Source organism: Tachyglossus aculeatus, chromosome 1 (genome assembly GCF_015852505.1).
Source record: "Tachyglossus aculeatus isolate mTacAcu1 chromosome 1, mTacAcu1.pri, whole genome shotgun sequence".
Classification (NCBI taxonomy): Eukaryota; Metazoa; Chordata; class Mammalia; order Monotremata; family Tachyglossidae; genus Tachyglossus; species Tachyglossus aculeatus.
Window position 1 is genome coordinate 62,079,080 of NC_052066.1, and position 19,248 is coordinate 62,098,327.

General features: G+C 44.9%; 1 protein-coding gene across 1 annotated transcript in view; it reads left to right on the forward strand.

Moving 5' to 3' along the window:
• The window catches only part of SLC2A2 (solute carrier family 2 member 2), a 93,882-nt gene that overhangs the window by 14,543 nt on the left and 60,091 nt on the right, over nucleotides 1–19,248 (forward strand). The window contains exons 2-3 of the mRNA XM_038744467.1: nucleotides 1,603–1,698; nucleotides 9,681–9,925. Coding sequence (XP_038600395.1) covers nucleotides 1,603–1,698; nucleotides 9,681–9,925 — 341 coding nt within the window. The remainder of the gene's footprint in view (nucleotides 1–1,602; nucleotides 1,699–9,680; nucleotides 9,926–19,248) is intronic.

The following is a 19,248-nucleotide window of genomic DNA, read 5'->3' on the forward strand; positions in this document are numbered from 1 at the left end:
AAGATGCAGCCCCTAGAAATAGCAATAATAATCTCACAATAATATCCTTTAGCAATTTGAATCTGAGGAAGAAAACAGCTCCAACCCCACTATCCTAGATTCCCTCTTGCCTACTAACAATTTAACTGCCGGGCCGTAAAGACATAATGGTTATAGTACCTAGATGATGACAGTGATGGGGATGACAAAGATCATTCAAATTCTGATTGATGATCCCAAGCAGATGCCCATTTTGTCAGGAATGCATTTGCAGCAGATAATAATAATGGTGGCATTTATTAAGTGCTTGCTATGTGCCAAGCACTGTTCTAAGCACTGGAGAGGTTACAAGGTGATCAGGTTGTCCCACGGGGGGCTCACAGTCTTCATCTCCATTTTACAGATGAGGGAACTGAGGCCCAGAGAAGTGAAGTGACTTGCCCAGAGTCACCAGCTGACAAGTGGCGGAGCCGGGATTTGAACCCATGACCTCTGACTCCAAAGCCCGGGCTCTTTCCACTGAGCCACGTTGCTTTTCATCTTCTGTTCTCTCCCTTCCCTGAGTATAGGACACTTCCCCCCTTCAAAGCCCTACTGAAATCTTGCTCCTCCAGGAGGCCTTCCCTGACTGAGCCCCACCTTTTCCTCTGCTCCTCCTCCCCTCCCATCTCCCTGTCTCCCTCCTCCTTCTCTACCCCTCTCCCTGCCCCACAGCACTTGTGTATATATGTACATATGTATTATTCTATTTTATTAATCATGTGTATATATCTATAAGTCTATCAATCAATCAATCGTATAGAGTGCTTACTGTGTGCAGAGCACTGTACTAAGCGCTTGGGAAGTACAAGTTGGCAACATATAGAGACAGTCCCTACCCAACAGTGGGCTCACAGTCTAGAAGGGGGAGACAGAGAACAAAACCAAATATATTAACAAAATAAAATAAATAGAATAGATATGTACAAGTAAAATAAATAAATAGAGTAATAAATATGTACAAACATATACACATATATACAGGTGCTATTGATGCCTGTCTACTTGTTTTGTTTTGTTGTCTGTCTCCCCGCTTCTAGACCATGAGCCCGTTGTTGGGTAGGGATTTTCTCCATCTGTTGACAAATTGTACTTTCCAAACACTTAGCACACTGCTCTGCACGCAGTAAGTGCTCAATAAATATGATTTGAATGAATGAAGGAATGAATAACACCAAATCAATAACTCACTCCTTCTGCCCAGTTTGAAGCTAATGGGAGGGAGAGGCCACCCAAGACGGGGTACCTTGGCTTGCCTTAGAAGCGTCCTCCCACACAGCCACGATTCAAGGGCACAGCTGACATCTGAAATATTTATAAAGAAAAGAACGACGTGGCTTCTAAGCACCAAAAGACCCTCCATCCCGAAGCTTAGTGCAGAATTAATAATGCATGGACAATAGAGAGAGGAAATGATTAATAGCTTTGGCATTCTCATATTTAAAACATCCGTCAAACAAATGGAGCATTTTGGCCCAAGAACAGAAACAGCCCAGACTGGAGGTCTTTAAGAAATTGGTTTAGCGTCAGACAGAAAGACGTGAGACTGGAATTATTCGCTTTTGTATTCTTGTCCCTTCCCAGGACTCCACTGCAACTTTGTTTTTCTCCGTCATTACTGCAGTCCTGGGCTCCTTTCAGTTTGGATACAACGCTGGAGTGATCAATGCCCCACAGAAGGTAGGTCAAACCTCTCTAATGATCTGGTGGCAAATTCCAAAAGTCAGGCTTTTATCAGCTCTCTGTCAATAGCAGAGCAGTATACTTTGCCCTTGGCACCAGTGTTGTTCTCTGATGTAAAGTGGACGCATTTTGGAGGGTGGTGAAAAATCCTTGGTTGGAGCGGAGCACAACTGTAGAGCGAAGCAATTTGACTTTGTTGCCCAATTGGTGATCTGCTGAGAACGGGACCTGGGTGATGAATTAATTACTGGCATTTATTGAGCGCTTATTGTGTGCAGGGCCCTGAACTAAGTTCTGGAGAAAGTGTAATCTGTGATAATGAATGATTCACAGCCATGGTTTTTAGAGTTCATGCTGAAACCACAGTCACAGCTGATCCACCAGAAGCAGCATAGCTTAGTGGAAAGAGCACGGGCTTGAGAGTCAGAGGTTGTGAGTTCTAATCCCGCCTCCTCCACTTGTCAGCTGTGTGACCAGGCAAGTCACTTAGCTTCTCTGTGCCTCAGTTACCTCATCTGTAAAATGGGTATTAAGACTGTGAGCCTCACGTGGGACAACCTGATTACCTTGTATCTACCCCAGCGCTTAGAACAGTGTTTGGCACATGGTAAGTGCTTAACAAATACCGTCATTATTGTCCAGGGCCCAGGATTGCCCAAGGGGTAAAAAAGGAAAATTTGCGAGGAGAAGAGAGCAAATTTTTAAATTTTTTTTACTAGCATTGTTAAGCATTTACTATGTGTCAAGCACTATTCATTCATTCATCCATCCAATAGTATTTAGTGAGGGCTTACTGTGTGCAAAGCACTGTACTAAGCACTTGGGAGAGTACAATAGAACAATAAATAGAAACATTCCCTTCCCATAACAAGCTTACAGTCTAGAGGGGGAGACAGACATTAATATAATTCTAAGTATTGGGGTAGAGAAAGGTTAATCAGGCCAGATACAGTCCTTGTCCCACTTTGGGCTCACAGTCTAGGTGGGCCCATTTTGCTGTTGAGGAAACTGAGGTACAGAGAAGTTGAGTGACTTGCCCAAGGTCACAGAGCAGACAAGTGGCGGAGCTGGGATTAGAACCCGGGTTCTAATAATACCCATCATAAAAGCTGTGATAGGGTGGCTTTTCCCAGAATGTCCATTGATAGTCTACCTTATCAGACAAAGACGTTGAGTAGGAGCTGGGGAAGAGCAACAACAGGCCATAAGTAATAATAATAAATGTGGTATTGTTAAGCACTTACTGTGTGCCAGGCACTGTACTAAGTGCTGGGGTAGATGAAAGTTAATCAGGTCGGACACAGTCCCTGTCCCACATAGGGCTCAGAGTCTTACTCCCCTTTTGACAGATGAGGTAACTGAGGCACAGAGAAGTTAAGTGACTTGCCCAAAGGCACGCGGCAGACAAGTGGCAGAGCCGGGATTAAAAGAACCCTAGTCCTTCTGACTCCCAGTTCCGGGCTATATCCAGGAGGCCAAGCTTTATCATCAATCGTATTTATTGAGCGCTTACTATGTGCAGAGCACTGTACTAAGCGCTTGGGAAGTACAAATTGGCAACATATAGAGACAGTCCCTACCCAACAGCGGGCTCACAGTCTAAAAGTGGGCTCACAGTCTTTATGCCACCCATTACAGAGTACAAGGAAACAGTTATGAGGTCTTGGAGAAGATATAGATGGGGGAGCGGAGAAAGGTTTACCGCTGATGAGCAAAAAGGGTTGAACATCCAATTCCCCTTTCCTTAAAATAGAACTGATAAGAATAGTACAAGCTGAATAAAGATTTGAGGATGGGAAGGGTAAAAAGAAATGACATGTGGAGGATATGACTGGGAAAGCCTGCCATGCTACTTGCTAATAAGGGGGGACACATTGATATCATTGAGCTATTGGGATGAGTTCATTAAAAGAGCATCACCATATCAGCTCTGGGCAATCTCTGCCAGTGCTAGCTTGGGGTTTTGATTAAATTGACCGTGTGCAGATTGAGATCAAAGTAGGAATTCCCTACAGGAAAACTTTTTTTAAAATACCCCGTTATCAGAGTGTGGGATTGTGGGAGTGGACATTCATTCATTCAATCATATTTATTGAGTGTTTACTGTGTGCACGTGAGTCTCCTACTGAGAACATGGACAAACCTCTGAAAATTTAGGGACCAAAATCTATCCCAAGGAACTGTTGATAGTGCTAGTAATCTCTCATCCCTGCAAGTCTTGTTCAATCAATCAATCATATTTATTGAGAACTTACTGTGCACTGAGTATTATATTTAGTGCTCTGGAGAATACAATATAGCAATATAACAGAGCTGGTAGACATATGCCCTGCCGTCAGTGAGTTTAGACTGTAGAGGAAGAGACAGATATTAATATAATATAATAATATAAGAAGCAGCATGGCTTAATGGAGAAACCATAGGCCTGGGAGTCAGAAGAACCTGGGTTCTAATACTGGCTCTGCCAATTGCTTGCTGTGTGACCTTGGGGAAGTCACTTAACTTCTCTGTGTCTCCCTTTCTTCAGCCACAAAATGGAGATACCTGTTCTCCCTCTTACCTGGACTGTGAACCCCATGAGGGACAAGGACTGAGTCTGTCCTAGTTCACGTATATCTACCCTAGCTCTTAGAATAGTGTTTGATACATTCATTCATTCATTCATTCAATCAATCATATGTATTGAACGTTTACTGTGTGCAGAGCACTGTACTAAGCGCTTGGGAGGTACAAGTCGTCAACAGATAGAGATGGTCCATACCCAACAATGGGCTCACAGTCTAGAAGGGGGAGATGGACAACAAAACAAAACATGTAGACAGGTGTCAAAACCATCAGAATAAATAGAATTATAGCTATATGCACAGCATTAATAAAATAAATAGAGTAGTAAATATGGACAAGTAAAATAATACCGTAGTAAATATGTACAAATATGTACAAGTGCTGTGGGAAGGGGAAGGAGGTGGGGCGGGGGGGCATTGGGGAGGGGAGGAGAGGAAAAGGGGGGCTCAGTGTGGGAAGGCCTCCTGGAGGAGGTGAGGTCTCAGTAGGGCTTTGAAGAGAGGAAGAGAGCTAGCTTGGCGGATGTGTGGAGAGAGGGCATTCCAGGCCAGGGGAAGAACGTGGGCCAGTGGTCAACGGTGGGACGGGAGAGAACGAGGTCCAGTGAGGAGGTTAGCGGCAGCAGAGGAGCGGAGGGTGTGGGCTGGGCTGGAGAAGGACAGAGGGGAGGTGAGGAGGGGGTGAGGTGATAGAGAGCCTTGAAGCCAATAGTGAGGAGTTTTTGCTTGATACAAAGGTTGACAGGCAACCACTGAAGATTTTTGAGGAGAGGGGTGACATGCTCTGAACATTTCTGTAGAAAGGTAATTCGGGCAGCAGAGTGAAGTATAGACTGAAGCAGGGAATTACAGGAGGCTGGGAGATCAGAGAGGAGGCTGATGCAGTAATCCAGGCGGGATAGGATGAGAGACTGAACCATTCATTCATTCAATCATATTTATTGAGCGCTTACTGTGTGCAGAGCACTGTACTAAGCGCTTGGGAAGTACAAGTTGGCAACATATAGAGATGGTCCCTACCCAACAACGGGCTCACAGTCTAGAGGGAACCAGCAAGGTAGCAGTTTGGATGGAGAGGAAAGGGCGGATCTTGGCGATGTTAATGATTACGATATTTGTTAATCGCTTACTATGTGCCAAGCACTGTTCTAAGTACTGGGGTAGATAAGGGGTAATCAGGCTGTCCCACGTGGGGTTCACAGTCTTAACCCCCATTTTACTGATGAGGTAACTGAGGCCCAGAGAAGTGACTTGACTTGCCCAAGGTCACACAGCAGAGAAGCAGTGGAGCCAGGATTAGAACCCACATCCTCTTACTCCGAAGCCCGTGCTCTTTCAGTGCTTAATAAACACCATTGAAAATGAATATATACATGCATACATACAGACATAAATTAATCAATCATATGTACATAATAATAATTATTATGGTATTTATTAAGTGCTTACTATGTGCCAGGCACTGTACTATGCACTGAGGTGGATACAAGCAAATTGGGTTGGATGGAGTCCCCTGACCCACGTGGGGTTCACAGTCTCCATCATCATTTTACAGATGAGGTCACTGAGGCTCAGAGAAGTGAAGTGACTTGCCTTAGGTCACACAGCAGACAAGTGGCACATCCGGGATTAGAACCCATGACCTTTGGACTCCCAGGCCCGGGCTCTAGCCACTAAGCCATACCACTTCTCTAAGTGCTGCGGGGCTGAGGGAGGGGTGAACTAGGCTCAGTGGAAAGAGCACGAGCTTTGGAGTCAGAGCTCATGGGTTCAAATCCCAGCTCTGCCACATGTCTGCTGTGTGACCTTGGGCAAGTCACTTAACTTCTCTGAGCCTCAGTTACCTCATCTGTAAAATGGGGAGTAAGACTGTGAGCCCCACGCGGGACAACCTGATCACCTTGTATCTCCCCAGCACCTAGAACAGTGCTTTGCTCATAGTAAGCACTTAACAAATGCCATCATCATTATTATTATTATCCTAAAAAAACCCTCTCCTGACCCCACCTCCCCTTCTAGTTATTGTCCTATCTCCTTCCTACCATTCTTTCCAAACTCCTTGAATGAGTCATCTACACACGCTGCCTCAAATTCCTCAACACCAACTCTCTCCTCGACCCCTTCCAATCTAGCTTCTGCCCCCTATATTCCATGGAAACTGCCCTCTCAAAGGTCACCAATGACCTCCTGCTTTCCAAATCCAATGACTCCTACTCTATCCTAATTCTTCTCGACCTCTCAGCTGCCTTCGACACTGTGGACCACCCTCTTCTCCTCAACACGCTATCCAAACTTGGCTTCACAGACTGTCCTCTCTTTTTTCTCCTCTTATCTCTCCAGCCATTCATTCTCAGTCTCTTTTGCGGGCTCTTCCTCCCCCTCCCATCCCCTTACTGTAGGGGTTCCTCAGGGGTCAGTTCTTGGTCCCCTTCTGTTCTCGATCTACACTCACTCCCTTGGTGAACTCATTCGCTCCCACAGCTTCAACTATCATCTTTATGCTGATGACACCCAAATCTACATCTCTGCCCCTGCTCTCTCTCCCTCCCTCCAGGCTCGTGTCTCCTCCTGCCTTCAAGACATCTCCATCAGGATGTCTGCCCGCCACCTCAAACTCAACATGTCCAAGACTGAACTTCTTATCTTCCCTCCCAAACCCTACCCTCTCCCTGACTTTCCCATCACTGTTGACGGCACTACCATCCTTCCCATCTCACAAGTCCGCAACCTTGGTGTCATCCTCGACTCCGCTCTTTCATTCACCCCTCACATCCAATCCGTCACCAAAACCTGCCTTTCTCACCTCCACAACATCACCAAGATCAGCCCTTTCCTCTCCATCCAAACTGCTACCCTGCTGGTTCAGTCTCTCATCCTATCCCGACTGGATTACTGCATCAGCCTCCTCTCTGATCTACCATCCTCCTGTCTCTCCCCACTTCAATCTATACTTCACGCTGCTGCCCATATCATCTTTGTGCAGAAAGCTCAGGGCATGTTACTCCCCTCCTCAAAAATCTCCAGTAGCTAGCAGTCAACCTACGCATCAGGCAAAAACTCCTCACTCTCGGCTTCAAGGCTGTCCATCCCCTCGCCCCCTCCTCCCTCACCTCCCTTCTCTCCTTCTCCAGCCCGGCCCGCACCCTCCGCTCCTCGGCCGTTAACCTCCTAACCGTGCCTTATTCTCTCCTGTCCCACCGTCCACCCCCGGCCCACATACTCCACCTGGCCTGGAATGCCCTCCCTCCGCACATCCACCAAGCTAGCTCTCTTCCTCCCTTCAAAGCCCTACTGAGAGCTCACCTCCTCCAGGAGGCCTTCCCAGACTGAGCCCTCTCCTTCATCTCCCCCTCCTCCCCCTCCCCATCCCCCACACCTCCTTCCCCTCCCCACAGCACCTGTACATATGTTTGTACGTATTTATTACTCTATTTATTTTACTTGTACATATTTACTATTCTATTTATTTTATTTTGTTAATTTGTTTTGTTTTGTTGTCTGTCTCACCCTTCTAGACTGTGAGCCCACTGTTGGGTAGGGACTGTCTCTAAATATTGCCAACCTGTCCTTACCAAGCACTTAGTACGGTGCTCTGCACACAGTAAGTGCTCAATAAATATGATTAAATGAATCAATGAAATCCAAGTGTAAGGGTGATACAGAAGAGGAGATGAAGTCTTGTTTCTTCTAGAGCACAGAGTGCAATGAATAAGTAGAAAGCAAAGGTGCAGTCTATTCACTTTACATGCCAAGCCCATTTATGGCCAAAGTGACCCAGCAGAGTGCCTATACTATGCTATAGTGTCATGGACTAGCAGGGAGAAGCCAGAATAGCCACCTCAGTAGCCACTGTAACCTTCGTCACTCTTGTTAGCCTACTATTTCAAAAATTTCTGCTGAGCCTGTGGTTGTGTGAGATGCTCTCTGTGGGTCTTTGGTCAGAAACCTTAACAACCAAAGGCAAGGCTCCAGCTGGTATTCCCCTAACGCTGACTGTTTCATTTCTAGACTGTTAGCTAGTTGTGGGCAGGGAATATGTCTGTTTAATATTATACTTTACTCTCCCAAATGCTTAGTACAGTGCTCTGCACACAGTAAGCGCTCAATTAAATACAGTCGACTGACTGACCTTCCCCATGGCAAGCTGCCAGGTGGATTTTGGAAGAACTTATGAAGGTAAAGAGAGGGTGAATGGAGGGGTAGACAAACTTTTTAAGAAATGTTTTGCAAAACTCTTTGACCGGCTCAGCCCAAGTATGGAAGGGCCTATATATATATATATATATATATATATAAAATAAATAATTAATAATTATGATATTTTTAGTACATACTATACGCCAGGCACTGTACTAAGTGCTGGGGTAGATTCAAGCAAATTGGATCAGACACGGTCCCTGTCCCACATTGGGCTCACAGTCTTAGTCCCCGTTTTACAGATGAGGTAACTGAGGCACAGAGAAGTTAAGTGACTTGCCCAAGGTCATACAGAAGACAAGTGGCAGAGCTGGAATTAGAACCCATTGCCTTCTGACTCCTGGGCCCATCCTCTATGTACTATACCACATATATTTTGCATATTTTTTTAAAAAATCCAAACCCCATGTTTCTTAGTGGCCCAAACAGAATCATCCTTTTTTTCAATTCCATGTAAGGGGGATTTTCAACATGATTTTTGCCATCATGTTTTTGGCTAGGCTGAAAGCCACTTGTTCGAGTTTGTGCCCGTTAGGTTTGCTTCAACCTGAATCTTAAATCAGCCCTCTATTGACTGGAAACAGAAATGATTATTTCAAATCTTGTCAAAAATATATCATCTCCCTGCTGACTCAGCCGTGATTTCCCAAATCCTTATGCCATTAATGTGATAAATTTGGTCTCCTCACTGAAGCCCCACTGTAACATGGTCCATTATTTCACAAGCCCACGTTACTGTCTTGCTATCAATAGGTTGTTTTCCTAAGCGCCTCGGCCTTTTGGCTAAGATTTATATTTATGTCCTCTAGATTACTAAACTCGTTCTGGGCAGGGAATGTCTCTACCAACTCTGTTGTAGCGTACTCGCCCAAGTGCTTAGTACAGTGCTCTGCACACAGTAACCATGCAATAAATGCCATTGATTGGTAAACTGGTTTCCACCAGTTCATGGATAGTAAAAATTTGGGAATTCTGCAGCAAATTAGCTTTGCTTTGACAGTGTACAGTAACACAAGCCCCGTTCATTATAGGTCCTAATTATAACAATCAACCACAACCCCCAGAGAGAAACAGACCAAGATTCAGTGATTCACCCCAAATTCTAGAGCCCCCTGAAACAGTGATCATCACACTCCACCATGTTGCCCCTTAAAATGATTCCAGGGAAAACTGGCAAAAGTGTGTTTTTGACTGTTTGCGTTATGTGTTTAATTTCAGGTGATAGCGTCCCATTACAGACATGTACTGGGCATCTCCTTGGATGAGCTAATGATAACCAACTTTACAGATTATGCACTTGTCGATTTGGATGATACAGTGATGCCTGCAGAAATGGAAAAGGCTGGTCCGCCTTCATCCCATGAAACTGTTACCTTGTACTGGTCTCTGTCCGTGTCCATCTTCGCCATAGGAGGAATGATCTCTTCCTTCTTTGGAGGATGGCTTGGAGACAAATTAGGAAGGTAAGCAATCTCCATGGACTCTGGAATGCACAGAGAAAATTTTGACACTTTTATTTAGAGCAGTCTGGTGGTTGGGGTGAAGTCTTTCATTTCTATTTACAAAGTTCCTTACCAATCTCAACAGATCATGAGATAGGTCAGCTGTCCACTGCCAGAACTTTGAGTGAGTTGTCTACACCTGCTGTCTCAAGTTCCTCTCCTCCAATTCTCTCCTTGCCCCCCTCCAATCTGGCTTCTGTCCCCTTCACTCCACAGAAACTGCCCTTGTAAAAGAATGATCTCCTTCTTGCCAAATCCAATGGCCTACACTCCATACTATTTCCTCTCGACCTCTCAGCTGCCCTCAACACTGTCGACCAGTTCTTTCTCCTAGAAACACTGCCCAATCTTGGCTTCACTGACACTGTCATCTCCTAGTTCTCCTCCTATCCCTCTGGCCTCTCATTCTCAGTCTCTTTCACGGGCTCCTCCTCCCGCTCCCATCCCCTAATTGTGGGGGTCCCTCAGGGTTCAGTTCTGGGTCCCCTTCTATTCTCCATCTACACCTAGTCCCTTGGAGAACTCATTCACTCCCATGGCTTCAACTACCACCTCTATGTGGAGGATTCCCATATCTACATCTCCAGCCCTGATCTCTTGCCTTCCCTGTTGCCTTGTATTTCATCCTGCCTTCAAGACATCTCTACCAGAGAAGCAGCATGGCTCCGTGAAAAGAGCATGGGCTTTGGAGTCAGAGGTCGTGGGTTCAAATCCTGGCTCTGCCAATTAGCTGTGTGACTTTGGGCATGTCACTTAACTTCTCTGTGTCTCAGTTACCTCATCTGTAAAATGGGGATTAAGACTGTGAGCTCCCTGTGGGACAACCTGATCACCTTGTAACCTTCCCAGCGTTTAGAACAGTGCTTTGCACATAGTAAGTGCTTAATAAATGCCATCATATTACTAGGATGTCCTCCTGTCACCTCAAACTTAACATGTCTAAAGCAGAAATTCTTATCTTCCCACCCAAACCCTGTCCTCCCCCTGACTTTCCCATTGCAGTAGAAAACACCACCATCCTTCCTGTCTCACAACTTTGGCATTATCCTCAAGTCCCCTCTATCACTAAATCCTGTTGTTTCAATCTTGACCTCTGACTCCAAAGCCGGTGCTCTTTCCACTGAGCCACACTGCTTCTCTAATGAAGGCACATCCTCTCCAAGAGGCCTTCCCTGATTAGGTCCTCCTTTCCTCTTCTCCCACTCCCTTCTGCATTGCCCTGACTTGCTCCCTTTATTCACTCCCCGCCTCAGTCCCACGGCACTTATGTACATATCTGTTATTCATTTATTCATTTATTTATTTATATTAGTATCTATCTCCCCTCCCTCTAAACTGAAAGCTTGTTGCGGGCAGGGAATCTGTCTAGTGTTATATTGTACTTTCCCAAGCACTTAGTGCAGTGCTCTTCACGCAGTACGTGCTCAATAAATATGATTGACTGACAGAACAAAACATAGATTCTAGCCTGTGACCTGGCTAATCTAGGAAATTGAAATTGAAAGCCTGAATTTTCTGCCTCTGTTCTGTGATTTCCTCTGGCAGAGGAGACAAGCTTGTTGTGGGAAGGGAACATGTCTTCCAACTCTGTTGGACTCTCCCAAGCACTTAGCACAGTATTCTGCACATGGTAAACGCTCAATAAATACCACTGATGGATTGATTGATTGATAGCCTAAAATGTGTATATGTAGTTGTCCTGTAATAATAATAATAATAATGATGGTATTTGTTAAGAGCTTACTATGTGCCAAGCACTGTTCTAAGCGCTGTATCTTTGAAGAATGCACTACTGTTGACAAGCACCTAGCCATGAACCTAAGCGTGACTGAAAAGACCAACGGAGAGGTTGGAAAAGATAAATCCGAGACTGACATTCTCACCAGGGTTGTTTGCATGTAGGGATAGATCTTTACTGTCTTAATGGGGCTTGTTAGAGATGGTGCCATTTTAAGAGGGATTTGAATGTAAGGAGAGCTGTGATCTGTCTGTTGTGAAGAGAGAGTTCCAGGCCAGGAACGGTGTGAGCTAGAGAGGATGGAGACCAGGAGAATCAAGAGCGAGGTAGGGTTAGAAGAGGGAAGACAACGGTTTGGCTAATAGCCAGAGAAGAGAGCAGTTAGGTAAGGCAGGGCTAGATGGAGAAACTTGAAGTCGATTGTGGGGTTTCTGCTTGATGTGAAGAGACACAGGGAGCCGTCAGACTGTTTTGAGGAGAAAAGAAATGTGGGCTGAGCAAAGCAGAAACATTAAATGGGGGAGAGGCTAGAGGCTGGGAGGACAGTGAGGAGGCTGATGCAGTAGCCTAGCTGGGGAAACAACACAGCTTGTGAACTAGGATGGTAGCAGTTTGGCAGAAGAGGGAGAAGCAGATAGTATGTTTGGTTTTGTTCTCTGTCTCCCCCTTTTAGACTGTGAGCCCACTGTTGGGTAGGGACTGTCTCTATATGTTGCCAATTTGTACTTCCCAAGCGCTTAGTACAGTGCTCTGCACATAGTAAGCGCTCAATAAATACGATTGATGATGATGATGATGATGAAGCAGATCAGGAAATATGGAACAGGAGCAACCAGTAGTGGATTGAATGTGAGAACATTGTATTTTTTTATGGCATTTGTTAAGCACTATGTCCCAGGCACTGTTCTAAGCCTTGGGATAAATACAAGTTAATCCATTTGGACACAGCCCCTGTCCTACTTGGGGCTCACAGTCTTAATCCCCATTTTACAGATGAGAGAACTGAGGAACAGAGACAGTGAAGTGAGCTGCTCAAGGTCCCACAGCAGAGAAGTGGCAGAGGCAGGATTGGAACCCAGGTCCTTCTGATTCCCAGGCCCGGGCTCTATCCACTAAGCTACACTATGGAGGTGTCCTGAAGGCATGAAGAGATGTGGGATTACAAGTCACATGAGAAGTCAGGGCCAGAGAGGGAGATTTGGAAGTCATCCTCATGCCAATCCTCAGCACTTTTGTATACATGTTTAGTTAATTATTCACTTTGACTACTTATGATTAATTTTGTGTTTGTATCCTCAGTTAAAGTATAAATGCATCCACCCACTCTGTTATATTGTAGTCTAGCACTGTTTAGCATAGTGCTCTGCACACGGTAAGCGCTCAATAAATATGATTGATTGATTAATCGATCAGTTCCTCAATCCCAGACTGAGCCCCTCCCTTCCTCTCCCCCTCGCCCCCCTCTCCATCCCCGCATCTTACCTCCTTCCCTTCCCCACAGCACCTGTATATATGTATATATGTTTGTACATACATTTATTAGTATACATTTATTACTCTATTTATTTATTTATTTTACTTGTACATATCTATTCTATTTATTTTATTTTGTTAGTATGTTTGGTTTTGTTCTCTGTCTCCCCCTTCTAGACTGTGAGCCCACTGTTGGGTAGGGATTGTCTCTATATGTTGCCAACTTGTACTTCCCAAGCGCTTAGTACAGTGCTCTGCACACAGTAAGCGCTCAATAAGTACGATTGATTGATTGTAGGCAAGGGAAGGTGCTGCTTTTTTTTTATTTTGGACTTCACAAGCATTTAGTACAGTACACAGCACCAAGTGAATGTCTAATACGTACTGGTAGAATTTATACTACTAGTACTTCTCACTCAACCAATTATTTCATCAGAAAGTAGGCTAAGAATCTTGGTGAATTCCTCAGGACAGACAAATTTTTCTGGCAATTTCCAGAGCCCTGGTCTATTGATGTGAAGTGCTTTTTATTAGGTTAACAAAAATAATACAGAGGCCTTGCACTTTCTCTGATTCTGTTTTGCTGCAAAGACAAAACCACTGGGCTGCTTTTCACTCTCACAGAAGACACTGGACTTAGGTACTACATTGTTGATTATGTTTTAAAATAGCCTATCCCTAGCGATTCTGGTTAAAATCTTGCTGGCAACGAAAGATAGGTAGATTCACTTCTAGTTAACTCTTCCCCCACATTGTTCCATATAGAGTATGTATATTTTGGATGGTGGAGAGGGGAAACTGGAAGAAATCTGATCTAGCAGTTTTCCTGCACAGTCTTCCTCATGGGATGTTTCCTCCCCAGCCCAGCACAGTTTTCCTCATGTGGTACTTCTTCTTCCTCAGACCAGCACACTTTTCTTCATGGGGAGTATCCTCTCCAACCCAGGAAAGTTTTCCTCATGGATTGTTTCCTTCTCAGCCCAGTGTTCCTCATGGGATATTTCCTCCCCAGCCCAGGAAAGTTTTCTTAATGGGGTGCCTCCTTCTCAGTCTACACTCAGTCAGGGAAAAAAGGGGTAGTAGATGGAGAACATTGTAAAAGGATGAGTGGAAAGATTCCACACCAGAATGGTAAACTCCATCTCTCTCCATTCCTTTCTGTGTACCCATCCATCCCCAACTCCATCTCTCTTCATTTTCCTCTGTTTCTTTTTGTCACAGCAGTGTGGAATCCCAACTGTTTATTGCTAGGTTACCATATCTTTACAGTATCTGCTGATTACTTTATTAAAATCTGTTCAATATCATTTCTACCAGGTTCTTTTCTTGGTCCTCACTGACCCAGACATGTTTGGATCAGTCAAATTTAAACCTTAGTTTTTTCTTCTGGAAAAAATACAATCTTTCTAGGTGTTTGCACCAAGTTTAAAAATCTTAATATGAATAACTAGGTAAAGGGTAATTTTTGTTATTGCTTTGATGACTTCCTATTAAATGCTTATATTTATATTTGGGGAGAAAGTTCAGGTTTTCCTAGATGGCATGTTAAAATGTGTGGACCCTCTAATTTTTCTACAATACTGAGGTTCTAAGAGATTATAAAAATAAATTATGCCACTTCACCACTTCCACATCACCTCCAAAGTACTTCTGTGTGCTTGTGTTCATTCATTCATTGATTCAATCATATTTATTGAGCACTTACTTTGTGCAAGGCACTGTACTAAGCACTTGGGAGAGTACAATATCACACAGACACATTTCCTACCCACATTGAGTTCACAGTCTAGAGGGGGAGACAGACATTAATATAAATAAATAAATTACAGAGATAGATATAGATAGATAGACTTATGTGCTTAGGGAATGAGGGGAGGATGAATTGAAGAGAGAAAATCAGGGTGATGCAGAAGGGAGTAGGAGAATAGAGAGGGGGGCTTAGGGAAGCTTTCCTGGAAGAGATGTGACTTCAATAAGGTTTTGAAGTGGGGAGGAACAATTTTCTATCTGATATGAGGAGGGAGGGCATTCCAGGCCAGAAATAGGATGTGGGTGAGAGGTCAGTGACAAGATAGATTAGATTGAGGTACAGTGAGAAGATTAGCATTAGAGGATCAAAGTGTGCGGGCTGGGTTGTAGTAGAATAGTGAAGTGAAGTAGGAGGGGGCAGGCGATTAAGTGCTTTAAAGCCAATGGTGAGGAGTTTTTGTTTGATGCTGAGGTGGATGGGCAGCAACTGGAATTACTTGAGTGGGGAAACATGCTCTGAACATTTCTGAAGGAAAATGATGCAGGCAGTAGAATGGAGTATGGACTGGAGTGGGAAGAGACAGGTGGCAGGAAGGTCAGCAAGAAGGCTGATTCAATAATCAAGGTGGGATAGGATAAGCGCTTGCATTAATGTGGTAGCAGTTTAGACAGAGAGGAAGGGGCAGATTTTGGTAAAGGTGAGAACTGACCAGTCTAAAGGTAGGCTGATCTGATTTTGGTAAAGGTAGAAATGGAAAGGGAGAGCTCTTTATCTTCCCTCTCAAACCTTGTCTTCTCCCTGACTTTCCCGTGACTGTGGACAGCACTACCAATCTTCCCGTCTCACAAGCCTGCAACCCGGGTGTCATCCTTGACTCCACTCTCTCATTCACCCCACATACCCAATCCATCACTAATACCTGCCTGTTTCACCTTCACAACATCGCCGAGATCCGCCTTTTCCTCTCCAACCAAACTGCTCCCTTGTTAGTACAATCATTCATCATATCCCAACTGGATTACTGCATCAGCCTCCTTTCTGATCTCCCAACCTCCTGTCTCTCCCTACTTCAGTCTACACTTCACTCTGCTGCTCGAATTATCTGTCTACAGAAACGCTCTGGGCATGTCACCCCCACCTCCTCAAAATTCTCCAGTGGTTACCTATCAACCTTCATATCAAGAAAACACTCCTCACCACCGGCTTCAAAGTTCTCCATCACCTTGCCCCTTCTTACCTCACCTCCCTTCTCTCCTTCTACAGCCCAGCCCACACACTTTGCTTCTCTGCTGCCAAACTTCTCACTGTGCTTCGTTCTCATCTGTTCTGCTGTCGACCTCTGGTCCATGTCCTACCTCTGGCCTGGAATGCCTTCCCTCCTCACATGGAAGGCCTGGAATGCCTCCCTCCACCAACCTAGCACACTTTCCCCCTTCAAAGCCCTACTGACAGCTCACCTCCTCCAGGAGGCCTTTCCAGACTGAAAGGCCTCCTCCCCATCACCCCAACTCCCTCCCTCTGCTCTATTCCCCTCCCTGCCCCACAGAACTTGTGTATATATGTAAATATTTATTATTCTATTTATTTTTAATGATGTGTTTATATCTATAATTCTATTTATTCATATTGATGCTATTGATGCCTGTCTACTTGTTTTGTTGTATCTGCCTCCCCCCTCTAGACTGTGAGCCCGTTGTTGGGTAGGGGTTGTCTCTATTTGTTGCCAAATTGTACTTTCCAAGCAGTTAGTACAGTGCTCTTCACACAGCAAGCGCTCAATAAATACGATTGAATTAATTAATTAATTAATTAATGAACTGACAGGATTTAGTGATGGCTTGAATATCTTGGTTGAATGAGAGAGAGAAATCAAGGATAATACCAAGGTTATGGGTCTTCTAGACTGTGAGCCCACTGTTGGGTAGGGACCGTCTCTATATGTTGCCAACTTGTACTTCCCAAGCGCTCTGCACACAGTAAGCGCTCAATAAATGCGATTGATTCATTATGAGACAGGAAGGATGGTGGTGGCATGGAAAGTGAGCGGTAGAACAGGGTTTGGGTGGGAAGATAAGAAGTTCAGGTTTAGGCATATTAAGTTTGAAGCGACGGGAGGACATCCAAGTAGAGACATCTTGAAGGCAGGAGGAAATGTGAGACTGCAAAGATGGAGAGAGATCAAGACTGGAGATATAGATTTGGGTGTCATCAGCCTAGAGGTGACAGTTGAAACCAATTTGAGCGAAGTCTTTTAGACTGTGAGCCAGTCTATCTCTATATGTTGCCAACTTGTACTTCCCAAGCACTTAGTCCGGTACTCTGCACACAGTAAACGCTCAATAAATACGATTGATTGATTGAATGAGTTTTCCAAGGGAGTGTGTGTAGATGGAGGAAAGAAGGGGACCCAGAACAGAACTTTGAAGGGCCCACTCAAGGGATGGGAGACACAGGAGGAGCCCACAAAAAAGACTCAGAATGAGCAGCCAGAGAAATACAAGGAGAACCAGAAATGGACAAAGTCAGTGAAGGCAAGGTTGGATAATGTTTCCAGGAGAAGTGAGTGGTCATCAGTATCAAAGGCAGCTGAGAGTTTGAGGAGGATTAGGATGGAGAAGAGGCCGCTAGATTTGGCAAGAAGGAGATCATTGGTGACCTTTGAGAGGGTGATTTCTGTGAAGTGAAGGGGACAGAAGCCAGATTAGAGGGGGTCAAGGAGAGAATTGGAGAAGAGGAACTCGAGGCCGTGGGTGTGGGCAGCTTGCTCAAGGAGTTTGGAGAGGAATGGTAGGAGGGAAATGGGGCGATAACTGGAGGGAGCCGTGGGGTCAAGGAAGGGTTCTTTTAAGATGTGGGAGACACGGGTGTGTTTAAAAGCAGTGGAGAAGAAGCCACTGGAGAGTGAACAGTTAAAGAAGGTTGTTATGGAGGGAAGAAGGGAGGAGGCAAGTGTTTAGCTGAGGTGCAAAGGAGTGGGGTCGGATGCACTCCACTCTCGACTCAATCGTATTTATTGCGTGCTTACTGTGCACAGGTGGAGGGGGCAGATTTTGAGAGAAGGCAGGAAATTTCCTCCAGAGATACTGCTGGGAAAGATGGGAGAGTTGAAGAAGAGGCAGGAGAAGGGAGGGACTAGAGAGGGACAGGGGAGATTTTGGGGAGATCACACCTGATAATGTCAATTTTGTTGATGAAGTAGGTGGCCAGGTCACTGGGGGCAAGGATTGGGGGAAGTGGGGGGACAGGGGGCCTTAAGGAGGGAGTTTAATGTCTGGAGCAACAGGTGAGGGAAATGGGCACGGGTGTCAATAAGGGTGGAGAAGGAACACACAGAAACAGCATGGGTTAGTGGAAAGAGCAATGGGAGTCAGAGGACCTGAATTCTAATCCCAGCTTCCCCAACTTGCCTGCTGTGTGACTTAACTGCTCTGGTTCCTGTTTCCTCATCCATAAAATGGGGATAGAATAGCCACCTCTCTCCCCCTTTGACAGTGAGCCCATGTCTGATTTGAACATCTTGTCTCAACCCCAGTGTTCAGTGCATTGTTTGGCTTAACAAGTGTTTAACAAATACCACATTCATCACCAACAGCGTATTACTGCTCCTTTCCATACCTTAGTTTAGTTCTGCCTCCCCAATCGACTGGAAGACCCTGGAGAGCAGAGATCATTTTCATTTTTCACAGAACACTTTATTAAGCTTGGGAGAATGTAATAGAGTTAGTAATTGCTCAGTGAAGAATTTGGATTGATTAATTTTCTTGCAATTTTCCAGTGATTTCCTCCTAATTTAAAGGAGGGATATTTGTAGGGGTGAGGGCTCTCCTTTCAATTCTATATCTGAGATTTCCATGTCACGTCTACTGGCCAAATTTCTGCCAGTCCAGCCAATCAGCCGCTGTGATCCTCTTTGGGAAAAAAAATATCCTAATTAATTTCCCGATTTTCTACTCTTTTTATACTCCCCAACCCTTTTGCAATACTCCCCAAAATATGCAATTAAGAATAGGTAATGTATGAGCACCCCTCTCAGGGTTGTACCTGGAGAGTTTCCAGTACTCTACCAGTCTCGACTACAGGAGGGACAGTCAAGCAGAGACATATGCATCCAGTTCCGAGCATGGCCAATGGCTAGTGAGTGGAAGGCAATCTGCTACAAGTCAAAACTTACCTTTGTTGAGCAGTAACAGCATGGGAAAGAGACGAGGGCAGAGACGCAGGTTTACTGTGTGGAAGGAGGCAATGGCAAACCACTTCCGTATTTTTACCAAGAAAACTCTATGGATGCACTATCAGAACGATAGACTGTGAGCCCTTTTAGAC